This window comes from Ptiloglossa arizonensis, chromosome 1 (assembly GCF_051014685.1).
Source record: "Ptiloglossa arizonensis isolate GNS036 chromosome 1, iyPtiAriz1_principal, whole genome shotgun sequence".
Classification (NCBI taxonomy): Eukaryota; Metazoa; Arthropoda; class Insecta; order Hymenoptera; family Colletidae; genus Ptiloglossa; species Ptiloglossa arizonensis.
The window spans coordinates 15839400-15852611 of record NC_135048.1 but is presented as its reverse complement, the minus strand read 5'-3'; the positions used below and the strand labels follow the sequence as shown (position 1 = coordinate 15852611).

General features: G+C 36.7%; 1 protein-coding gene across 4 annotated transcripts in view; it reads right to left on the bottom strand.

Annotated features, from left to right (window-relative positions):
- LOC143150951 (matrix metalloproteinase-2-like) overlaps positions 1–13212 on the bottom strand; it is a 378361-nt gene that overhangs the window by 249933 nt on the left and 115216 nt on the right. For all 4 annotated transcript variants that reach the window (XM_076319589.1, XM_076319607.1, XM_076319580.1 and 1 more), the window contains one exon: positions 6305–6474. In XM_076319589.1, the coding sequence (XP_076175704.1) occupies positions 6305–6474 (170 nt within the window). The remainder of the gene's footprint in view (positions 1–6304; positions 6475–13212) is intronic.

The window sequence follows — 13212 nt, the reverse complement described above, 5'->3', positions numbered from 1 at the left end:
ACATAGCGGCGTCTTTTTGATGCGCCGAGTCGCGTCGGTCGCCGCTCGACGTACTATATCTGTCTCGCTTCCTCCTGTTGTAACCATTCTCTCTCTTTGTCGAGAAATGCTCGAGTTCAGTTCTACGAAAAATACGTTACACCGCGCGCGAAACTTTCAATTGCTGGATCCCGAATCTTGCAAAAATTAACCGTACATTACTGTATAAGGTTGTCCAAGAGGTTCGTGGGACTGTCATTTCGTAATAAAGTTCTTCCAATAATAATTATCATCCATGGTTGTTGCACTATATAGAGTGTCCCGAAATTCATGATAGAAATTGGCGGGAAATTTTCACTGCTGGATCCCCCCGAATCTTTCAAAAATTAACCGTGCATTACTGTATTAGGTTGTCCAAGAGGTTCGTGGGACTGTCATTTCGTAATAAAGTTCTTCCAATAATAATTATCATCCATGGTTGCTGCACTGTATAAGGTGTCCCGAAATTCATGATAGAAATTGGCTCAGATAAATTCTACGTCTCGAAATAAAACGAAAGTCGAGAATAACGAAATTTGATGGAAGATTTTTTTTCGAAAAAATTAAATCTGAATATTAATCGATTTCTGATTAATAATCGGTGTTAAATTTCTTTGTAAGATGATATACCACTTGTCAACGAAGGTACAATACACGTAATCGAATATCTCGAGTGACATTTTTCGGTTTGTTTAAAACAACGTAAATTCCGTTAACTTTTCGAAACTTTGAGTCTTTTTCAAGCTTGTACGTACAAAATGACTTTATAAAAACAAAACTTGTTCGGAAATATTTAATCGAACGGTTATTTACAAAATATTCTGGTTACGTTGATAGCTCAGAGTTTAATAATTTACACAACCCTGTAAGGCGACAGCAATGGCGCTTGTTTGTACAGGGAAACCTCGATAAACGTAACCTCGTTGATTAGAGGATACTCGGTAACAAATACAGAGTGCCTTTCGTTCGAGAGAAATACAGATCGTTGATACGAGATCGATAATTTCACGCAAGATGGTGCGTAGGTCGTAGACAGGGTTATACAGGGTGTTCTGGAACAAAACTGACAAACTTTGTTCGTATATTTGGTACGTAATACTGAAGAAAAAACCTCGTGTACACAATGAATCGATTCCTTTGTTTTCAAAATATGGACAGAAATCCTGGTTAATTGTTCGATTAGATAATTATTCCAATCCTCGTTGAAGCGAATTGTTCGTTTCTGTAGCGTTTCCGTAGTTCACGCTTTGTATCGATAAGAGTGAAACGTTGACGCGCTAATGATGTACTTATGGTTGCGTTCAGATCGAAAACCTGATACACACGAGTGATTGATAGCAAACATCGGCAAAGCTGATGTTAGCATTAGCAACGATCTTGCCAATATCCAATAACGGAAGCACACCTGTTTGCGCGCACAGAGACGCATAGTGGTGATTTTGAACAATTAGTGTACCGAGGGTGTAAAAATAATCGTACACAGTTTCGAATAAATAACTATTAATCAAATTTATACAAAAATACCTCGTGATTCGTAAAGTTTTACTCTCCATATCGCGAGAACAAAGAAACTTAAAGAATATTAAATTTATAATTCTAAAAAAAAAATTGTATTCAACATCTATAGTGTATTTAACGTTTTCCGCAGAGGACAAAACCTCCAATATACGCGAACAAAGTTTATCGATTTCTTTCTGGACACTTCGTACCGGTCACTCTGATCGTTGCAAGAATTGTTAGTCCACGTTTTCCAGTAATAATTTCTAACGGTACGTTATTCCGAGATGTCTACATCGTGGCAATGACAAAGGGTTAAAATGACTCATGGTCTAGTTTAGGAACATGCGGTGTGCCCAGCTGTCCAGGAATCCCGGTTTACGATGCTTTCCATCTAATAAAGTGGTGTCCGACCAACAACGATCTCGAGACCCTCGCATGCTCGCTTTGCGCGGCAACAAACGCCGAGTTAAAAGGGTGTCGACGCTTATTGACATTCTCGTGGCGCGAGTTTCGTTTCAAACGACGAGTCTAAACGATCTCGAAATGAGTCTCGAAACAACGTTAAATATATATATATATATATATATATATATATATATATGTATGTATGTATGTATGTATGTATATGTATATGTATATAATGTTTCCCGGGTAGAAACATAATCTCGGAGGAAACAAAGAAAGAAAAGAGGGTTGAAACACGGCGATTCTAGTGATGGAGAGCTTACCTGGTTTAGAGAGTATTTTCTTGTTCGAGGATCTTCTTTATGTACCATTTTACCATTGTTTCTCTTCTCCTTCGTAACGTGTATGCAATATTAATATCCGACGTGGGTTCAAGATACCCCAATAAAGGTCCCAAACTTGTTCGAGGATCTCTATATACTGTTTTGTCATTTTATTTCTGTTTTCCTTCGTAGCGTGTATTCGAATGCAGCATTGATATCTGGCAAAGATTCGGGATACTGCAATAAAAGTCCCAAGCTTGTTCGAAGATCTTCTGTATGTACTATTTTATCATTGTTTCTGTTCTCGTTTGTAACGTGTACTTGAATACAGCATTAATGTTTGGTAAGTATTCAAGAAACTCCAATGAAGGTTCCAAACTTAGTTCAGGATCTCTATGTACTATTTTATCAAGATCTCAAACTTGATCACAGTTTAAATTTGTGCTTTTACATAAGTTTCTCTCTTAGTGAGGAACTCAAGGTGTTCCAATGCGAAGATCTCAAACTTGTTCACAGTTTAAATTTGCACTCTTATACAAGTTTCTTTCTTAGTGAGGAACTCAAGGTGTCCTAATGTGAAGATCTCAAACTTGTTCACAATTTAAACTTGCGCTCTTACATAAGTTTCTTTCTTAGTGAGGAACTCAATGTGTTCCAATGTGAAGATCTCAAACTTGTTCACAGTTTAAACTTGCGCTCTTATATAAGTTTCTTTCTTAGTGAGGAACTCAAGGTGTTCCAATGTGAAGATCTTAAACTTGATCACAGTTCAAATTTGCAACTCTGATCTAAGTTCCCTTCCTAGTGAGGAACTCAAGGTGTTCCAATGTGAAGATCTCAAACTTGTTCACAGTTTAAATTTACGCTCTTACATAAGTTTCTCTCTCAGTGAGGAACTCAATGTGTTCAAATATGAAGATCTCAAACTTGTTTACAGTTTAAATTTGCACTCTTACATAAGTTTCTCTCTTAGTGAGGAACTTAAAATGTTCCAATGTGAAGATCTCAAACTTGATCACAGTTCAAATTTGCAACTCTGATCTAAGTTCCCTTCCTAGTGAAGAACTCAAGGTGTTCCAATACAAAGATCTCAAACTTGATCACAGTTCAAATTTACAACTCTGATCTAAGTTCCCTTCATAGTGAAGAACTCAAGGTGTTCCAATGTGAAGATCTCAAACTTGTTCACAGATTAAACTTACGCTCTTACATAAGTATCTCTCTTATCAAGGAACTCAAGATATCCCAATGCAAAGGTCTCAAACTCGATCATGGTCAGAATTCGCGCATGTGCCACAAATATCGAGTAGTACTACCCACCCACCAAATCTCCTTTCACACAAGAACCTGAAGATGTCCCAACGCAAATAACCCAAACTTGATCACGGTTCGAATATCCGGCGCGTGCCGTTAATATGAAATAAAATCACGATTGTATCTAAATTTCGTTTCTCGTTCCCGGATCGTCCAGACGTGACGCGCGATCGGTGAAGCTGGACTGTTCTCGAAATTGTTCCAGGGTCCCGTGGCAACGGGCCGAGGAAACCCACGTAAACGTCTTATCCAATAGTGTCCGGTCCCCAATAGTCAACTAAGCTTTTTCTGGTTTACGTCGAGTACAAAGGGCGGTAAAGCCGAGCGGTGGAGTCGGCAGTTTCTGCTCACGTCGCGAATCAGCGCGATTTTCACGGTTGGCCGTTTGCGTGGTTGCAGCCGCATCAGCCCCGATGGGACACAGAAAGGGGAGACGCTCCAACTGCCAAGCCAAACGGACTCGTGCTCGCGGATCCGCTGTTGGCCCCCGACCAACAATGTCAATGGCATTTCCGTGCAGTTAACGCTGCGTTCGCACAGAATTTTATCCGCCCGGTAAGTGTTCCCGATCTACCACGCAGCGACTGGCAATTAGAAGGCCAGACGTCCGGGCTTCTTGAGCAGGTAACTGCAGCGCGTGCTGGTGTATCATTATCCTGGAACGGTTCCCGCTGACGCCACCGGTTTTCCGTCACCAAGAATGGATACACCTAGTCTCGCGTATCTACGTGGCGGGGTTCGAGGAAGAACGTTCCACTCCTCCTTTTTGTCGAGCGACATCGGCTACGGGCAAACGGGACGCGCAAAGATTCACTCGCGACGGAATATTTTTACTCGGATTCCTACCAATGGATTCTTCTTCGACTTTATAATCCTTGAATGATTTTTTAAATATTGAAAGTTGCAAATTAAATTGGAAAAAGTTTATTTTTACTCGAATTCCTACCGTTGGATTTTTTCATCTTTTTAACCCTTGAATGGGTAGATTTTTGAAGTATTGAAAGTTGCAAAGAACTGTTGGAAAAAATTTATTTTTACTCAAATTTGTAGGATTGGATTTTTTCATTTTTTTAACCCTCGAATGGATAGATTTTTTAAGTATTGAAAGCTGCAAAGAAGGTTGGAAAAAATTTATTTTTACTCAAATTTTTACCATTGAATTTTTTCATCTTTTTAACCCTTGAATGGGTAGATTTTTGAAGTATTAAAAGTTGCAAAGAACTGTTGGAAAAAATTTATTTTTACTCAAATTTTTAGGATTGGATTTTGTCATCTTCTTAACCATTAAAAGAATAGATTTTTTAAGTATTGAAAACTCCAAACAAGATTGTAAAAAGTTGATTTTTACACAAATTTATACGAACGCATTTTTTTCATCCTTTAATCCTTGAATGGATAGATTTTTGAAATATTGAAAGCTACAAACAAAGTTGAAAAACTTTACACACTAGGATGGGTAAATATTGACTGGAAAACGAATTAAAATTGAGAAAAATCTGTAGAAGTCTAACTGTATATGAGAAATACATGGCTGAATAACATTTATACTATATGAACGAAGAATAAAGTCGTTTGAAGGTTATTTATTTTGACTCAAATTTGTTTCATCTCTTTAAACCTTGAGTGAATAAATTTTTACATTTTGCTTTTAAAAGTTGCAAATAAAGATGAAATATTTTATTCGTTATAACAAGTAGATATTGACCAGAACACGAATTAAATAATTTAAACTATTCAAAGTTCTTTTTTTTTTTCTTTTTATAAATTTTCCATTCGATCTAATTTTTATGGATCATTAATTGCCTGTAAGTTTGTAATATTAGAGTTCTATATTTTTCCTCCGATAAGATTACCACATTAGGAATCGAAAATGTTAATTTTAAATGAACGCTCGATGGGCAACTACGCTAAGCGTGGGTTTGCCGTAGCGTAGGCGAGTTCGAAGGACGTTTCTTTTAGAATTCGAGAAATAAGAAAATACTCGAATATTCCAAGTGCATAATATCGTTCGCGATACCAACTTCTGAGTAACTCTTTCGAAAGAATTAAAATGCATTTAAAATACGTTTTAAATATCGTAATACACTAGGTATACTTCATAAACGATGTTTTTAATCGTTTGTTATATTTTTTACCGGTATACCGTACACGTTAACACAAGAAGAAACTATAAAAGATTTATTTAAAAAGTTTCACCCTCCAACTGTTTTCAAAGTAATACGATACAGTTTGAACCTTGAAGGACAGTTCCCTGCATCTACTTTGAACTTTATCCATAAACTACAAAACTTGTAAAAAAATATCGGCAGAAAATAAAGGATATTGCAAAAAATTTTCTAAAATAAAAAGCATAACATTCGTCAATATTAAAGTAAATTAGTTTAAGTTGTGAAAATGGAAGTAGCTTAACGAAGATCATTATTCGAACGATCAATTATAATTCCTTTGTGACATCCTCGAATCAAATTTCGGTGAAAAATAATTTGAAATTGATAAAACTAATTAACACAGTATATATTGCAATTAGTTTTCATCGACAAACACTGATTCTCTGAATTGTAAATTGTGACGATTACATCTTTTCTTTTTTTTAATCACATGTTGATAGAATACTTCAAATTAAATCACGCAAGAGTTAACGATAAAAGAATTGCAAAATGAGCTAGATATAATCGTCCATATTATAGTTGTCTACGTGGAGTTCGATTCAGCCCCTAGATATTCGTCATTGATTAAACACTTACCTCCAGGTGAGATTCCGATGCGGCCACTGCTGTCCATGGACCGTGTAACGTTTGTGCCTCATCCTCGTATACCTGGGATCCGGTTTATCCGGAAGTCCGCATCGCGGAAGTTTCATCAATTTCGATGTAGCTTCGTCGATCTTGCCAGTTACAGGAATACCACCATATTTCTGGAACAAAAACGATGCACGACAATGAAATCATCTTTCTCTTTTCTATGCGTCATTTCTCGTACTTGACTCCGATACAATTGTTAAACCGAATAGTTTTATAATCTGTGATACACCGAGTGAACTGTGTAACACAATCACTTACAATTATTCTATTACCAACAGAGTGAATATTTCCGATTCCGAGATATTTATTTTTGAATCAGGCTGTTGGAACATTTTCTGTCGTTCAAAGAACAGTCACGAGATACTTAACATTTTCGAGGAAAATAAATATTAAAACTACGATCTTCTCTATTCGTACCAATGGTAAATATTTATCCACTACAAAGTGGTTTAGACTCGACTAGATAACAAACAGAACACTTTAAGTATTATGCGTTACTGGAAAGATGGTTAGCGAGAGGTCACAGAGATTCCACGTTGACCCTGACTCCCAACTAACCTCATCTGACTCCCACCTGACCCCATCTAACCCCCACCTGACTCCCACCTTTAACTCTCTCGTAGATCCCTCTCTCGTACCGCTTGTTTCGCACTATTTTGCTTTGACCCATTCCCTCTCTTTGTCTAACCTCATCTGACTCCCACCTGACCTCATCTAACCCCCACCTGACTCCCACCTTTAACTCTCTCGCAGCTCCCTCTCTCGTACCGCTTGTTTCACACTATGTTGCTTCGTCTCATTCCCCCTCTTTGTCTAAACTCATCTGACTCCCACCTGACCTCATCTAACCCCCACCTGACTCCCACCTTTAACTCTCTCGTAGCTCCCTCTCTCGTACCGCTTGTCTCGCACTATTTAGCTTCGTCTCATTCCCCCTCTTTGTCGAGTGACGTGATTGGTGGTAAACTAACACCATTTCGACCAATAATACACCACGACGAAGATCACGTGTACGTACAAACGCAGCTAGTCCATCACGATCAATCGTACCCGCATTCTTCTCCTTCGTCATCGTTCCAGGAACGCATAGTACATCACTATCTCGTGTATTGTCACATTTTCAAATAATTAACATTTAATTATACCTCTCGAGCATAACTCGAGAAACAAATAACTAAAATTTGATCGCTACTATCTCCCCAGTGGCCTCGATTTCGTATTAGGACCCAAGAAAGATTATGAAGCGGTGGAGGGGGTAAATTAACGTAAATTTCAAGAGCAGAAACAACGACGTGCGAGTACTATACATAACTATGTCCTTTGTCGCGAAAAAGTCACCGTGAACGGAGAAACTTCGGGATTCCCCGGTCTAAACCCTCGCTCTCGAGAGAATCAAGTTCTCGATGATTCGGCTAAGATATTCGTAACAAAACGACGCGCCAACGAATCTCCCGCGTTTCCGTAACAATGGTACACGCGTTGAACAAGCGGCGGGGGGGGGGGGGGGGAGAACGAAAAAGAAAACAGAATTTGCATAAGTTTCGAGATACGAAGAAGATAAGCACACCGTCGCAACAATTCAGACAGAAGGTGCAACTTTCACGGATTCTGGCAGACACTCTGCGGAAACTCGCGAAACTTTTATCGAGTGCCACGAGGTCTTGGAAAGTTCTCCTCGAGGTCCAACAGAACGCGATATTTCCTTTGCAATTCCTGACCTCCTCTTTCCAATCAGTGGAGAGCTCCCTCGAACACTCTATCGAAACGATGAGACTAATTTTTGTTCGAGACTCGTAACCACCGACTTTACGATCGTAGCAAACCCTCTGAGCCTGAATTTCATGGATACGTATCGAGGTTTCGGTCTGTGACCCCATTGGTCGAAGATCACCGTTTCGTCGAACGTTTTTGCCAAGTGTTATTTTATTATAATAATTTTGGTTTTAGTAAGTGTTGCATTTTTGTCAATTTTAGAACGTAAATTATTGAGTTATATTCAGTATCGTAAAGGGCCAAGAAAAGTTGGTTAGACACTCGAAGAAGGGGGGACTCGAATAGAACGAAGTAAAAATGATTTTCGCAATTTTTTTATAACGTAACACGTCGATGAAACTTCTCGTCTATATTCTTCAACGTTTCAAGATAAAACAAATTTTCTTGCTGCAATCTATCGACTTTTTATCAATTAATCAATGTCATTCTCCATGGAACTCCCTATCGACGTCACGAAGTCTAGCACTTCTTTATATTGATCTAGAACAAAGGAATAAAGTTTCTTCTGTGATAGAATCACGTATCGTATGAACCTGAATCCTGTTCGAAGAATATAAAATTAATGACAATGACTGGAGTGTCTTTCAAATTTCCAAAGAGATCGCGAAAAGAAACTTCGTTTAATTTTCTATTTTAGATCAATGTAACAAAAAGGATGATTGCACGTTATTGGAAAAAAGGTCCAGGGAGAGTAACATCTTAAACGTTTAATTTAAACAAAAATTGAAACTTTTCATTTAAATAATTACCTGCGAAAAAAATTCCCAAACATCTACTTTCAGACACCGTGTAAAGTGGTTATTCCCTTAATAGTTCTTTCGAAGGTAATATATTCTTATTTTAGGAGTTGTTGACTACTTTATGCGATAGAGAAGGTAGTGTTTCTGGTGCCAAAAGGAGGGTAAATGGATTTCCTCGTAACTCTCGTTCGTGTAGTCCCTCAGACTGGAGCGTAACGTCGATAACTTCTAAACGAGATAAAGGGAATTGTTATACTCTTCGTGTACATAACGTACAAAAATACGTGTTGTAAAAGTCGGTCCAATGTCTATCGCTTCGTCGTATCGTACAATAATTTTTCTTCGTCGTGGACGTCACGTAAGCGAAACGATTTGGAACAGATTTCTTGCGTTGGCATCCGAAACGATCGAAATTGAGTTACACCGCTGCATCCGAGTGCATCCACAAGTCGAAAGACTCCATTAAGATACGTGTAATACGGTTTAAGGATACAAACACTATTGATGGTCTGCCAACTCGAAACTCGTTCGAACTGGCCAAATAGAAGGACGATCGATCGATCGTTAATTCGTCTAAACGGGGATTTGGAACCACTCCTTGCTCTACGATTTATTTTCGAGCAAACACGTCGACTCGTACCATTTAATTTTATCGATTAGAAAGAAAACTCAAATATTTCAATCTGTAGGAGAATACGGGGCAAAATTGAATTATTGTTTATCGGAGAAACGAAAACGTTACGTGTGTCTGTGACGTATACAAATAGATGTGACCCACCGAGAAAACTGTTACTGAAATCAAAATTATTTTTTTTTTTGTACATTTTATGTTTAGCTTTCTGTAAGTTTATTTCAATATATTTGAATAAATAAATGATATATTAACTGATTTTTTATGGATATTTGATCAATAAATATAGTGTTTTGTATTCATTTTTTTCTAGGCATTCTATCTTAACTTTCTCTAGTAAATTCATTTGCACAAATAGAATTTTGTTTCTTTTTTTTTTTAACTAGATTTGTTTTCGATACGGTAGATTTATAAAGTAATGGTATACATAAAGAAAGAGAGGGATGAAAATGATCACACTTATCAAATGACAATATTGTGTACAATTGTCGTAAAACGATAATGTTTCTCGACAAATAAGTTATCGAAACCTCTCTTATCAAGAGGACACTTTGAGAAATGGCAAAAGTCTTCACGAACGAGTACTTGGACATTACTTTCCATAGGGAAATTTCAAGAAAAATTCAACCGGCCAACTAACCAGTAAATACCCAATAAAGGTTCGTGTTTGAGGTTGCTTCGATTTCCGCGGTTTGGGCACTTTCTGTGTGCACACTGCCACCTTAAATGCACCACAAATGATTAAATTATACGAAACGGGTCTGCTACCATTCATGGAAAAGTTTGGCCATGAATGCACGATTGGATATCGAAAGAGGATAAAGTTTCGAAGCATTAAATTCAATTCTCCACGCAAATGGAAACAGCAAAATTGCGTTTCCCAGTCGGAATAAAAAGTATATAGGATTTTTACGAGGTAAACGCTTCGAGAAAGACGTGTTTCGCGATAAAACGATCAACGCGTCAAATTCACCGGTTAGAATGGGTGTCTTACGAAGAGAAAGCAAACGAATAAAAATTGAATTTCGTTTAAAACGTGGTCGATAAATAAATCAATTTTTTACCGATAAAATATCGTCAAATTCAATGGGTAGAATGGGTGTCTTTCGAAGAGAAGGCAAACGAATAAAAATTAAATTTCGTTTAAAACGTGGTCGATAAATAAATCGATTTCTTACTGTTAAAATATCGTCAAATTCAACGAGTAGAATGGGTGTCTTTCGAAGAGAAGGCAAACGAATAAAAATTAAATTTCGTTTAAAACGTGGTCGATAAATAAATCGATTTCTTACTGTTAAAATATCGTCAAATTCAACGAGTAGAATGGGTGTCTTTCGAAGAGAAGGCAAACGAATAAAAATTAAATTTCGTTTAAAACGTGGTCGATAAATAAATCGATTTCTCACCGTTAAAATATCGTTTCCAGTTTTAAAAACGAGCTGCCAAAGTATTAGGTTGAAATCCGAAAAATTGACGAAGTTACGAAAGTTCGAAGAAGATCTGCTGCAGCAAAAAATGCTAAGCGGAAACTTTAAAGCCGTTTATCTCGAAACCACATTTTTCAAGCTTACGGAAATGATATCTCAAGAACTAATAAAACTTTCGACTAAGAAATTTTAATAACGCGTGGAAAACGTTTCTCTCGTCCGTTGAATTATTTCCACAACAATATCCGAAACAATTATTACTGTTTCGGATATTTTTACAATCATTTTACCCAAAAACGATCGATTCTTATTTTTGCTCGATCTCCGAAGAAAATATACGCGAATTAAATTGATAAGTAAAACAAATATTCTTAACACTTATTATTTTTACAAGAAACTCACTGTTCGTCATTTTAGAGGTAAAATGCCACTTGTCGATCGAGGGGCTCAATTATTGTTGGATTTTGGACTTTAAAGAAACGGTTCGAGTCTCCTACACTTTACTGCCAATTTGTTAAACCGCTAAAGGAAATATTGATTTCATCGAACGTCTACCGACGTTTGCCCTTAACGAGCTCCATTTTCATGTAAATCCTCGTCAGACGAGCGATGGGTCGCTTTTTTCCCCAATTGCGCGTTTGCTCTCGTTTTTCTTCGTTCCCGTTTTTTTTTCCCCCCAGCCGCAATAGTTATATTGTTCCGTCGAATCGATCGACAGGATCATCCAAACGAAATGGAAACTCAACGACGGATCTGCATTCAAATGCTTCCGATAGTATAATCTCGTATTCGAAGCGGTTCCACGCTCGTTTAGGGAGATCAAAATTTTAACATTCTGCGAGCGTACGAATCACACGTTTCCTCCGAACGTTCTTTGGGAATAATTGTCAATTACTTTTGTTCCATTGTCGGGTATATAGAATGATTCTAAGCCTGAAAATGGCGTAGTAAAAAATTTAATTTGATAACGTATTAGAAAATTTAATTTAATAACGTGGTAGAAAATTTAATCTAATAACGTGGTAGAAAATTGAATTTAATAACATGGTAGAAAATTTATTTTAATAAGGTGGTAGAAAATTTATTTTAATAAAGTAGTAGAAAATTTCAATGGTTCTCTAAAATCTCCATCAATTTCTTACATTAAATATCTTCTATTTTTAGTTTTACTTTTAGCAAGTTTTAAAAAATCAATTTTTCTCCCATTTTCTTAAGGAGTAGAGTTTGGAAAATCAAAATTCTGTGTAGAAATTCTCAAAATTGACAAATTTGGAGCGATTCGAAAGAAAGAGCGATATTGTTATTCAAAAATGACTTCAACAATATCTTAATCATGATTATGGATAGATTCTAGTGCTAGGTTTTTCATTAGGGAAACCTTGGAGATCTATTGGTACAATTTTACAACGAATAAATAGTATGAAAGTTTCGTTTTTAATTTGTCGAAACTCAAATCTGTTTATGTTGGAGCTACTCTAAGTAGCAACGAGTGAAACTACAGAATTGAAACGTTTATTCAATGTTACAATTCGTCTAGGACACTCGCTGCAAATATTTGTACTGTTTATAAGGTAGATGGAATAATGTTCCATACGCGTGGAAATAGTTCGAACGTGTTTGGAAAGAAAATTTCAACTTAACTCACGTAGAGCGAGTACAGAGTCATTTTGATCCAGATGTTACTGTTGTCGTACTTTCTTTACAAACATGTCTACGAGTTTACACGAGAAAGACGAAAATTCGAAAACAGTTTACAAGAAGTGAAGAGTAATACTTGTATATTTTTAAATAACGTTACTGCCTCCAACGATGCTATGAAACAACAAGTACACCGATAAACCATCGAATCTTTCTACTTTTCCAGTTACATTTTTATTAAACGTCGAGAACATTATCAACACTAGATTAACACAAAATAACATTATTAACACCAACCAATCAAAATGACTGGTTCCAGCTACTCTCACAATGAAATATATTTTAAATTCCATGGCATATTTTCTAAGGACGTCATGACTTTTCTTTTATTATACACTTGTGATCAATTTTATAAATTCCTCTTTTTTCTCGTCGATTAGTTTTTTTTTTCAGATGCATATGAGGTACATTTTAATATTCCAAAATCTGTCGGTAGTTAGTGTCAAATAGAAATGACAAGAAATGAAGAATAATACTTGTATATTTTTAAATAACGTTACTACCCCCAACGATGCTATAAAATAATAAATACACCGACAAACCATCGAATCTTTCTACTTTTCCAGTTACAATTTTATTAAA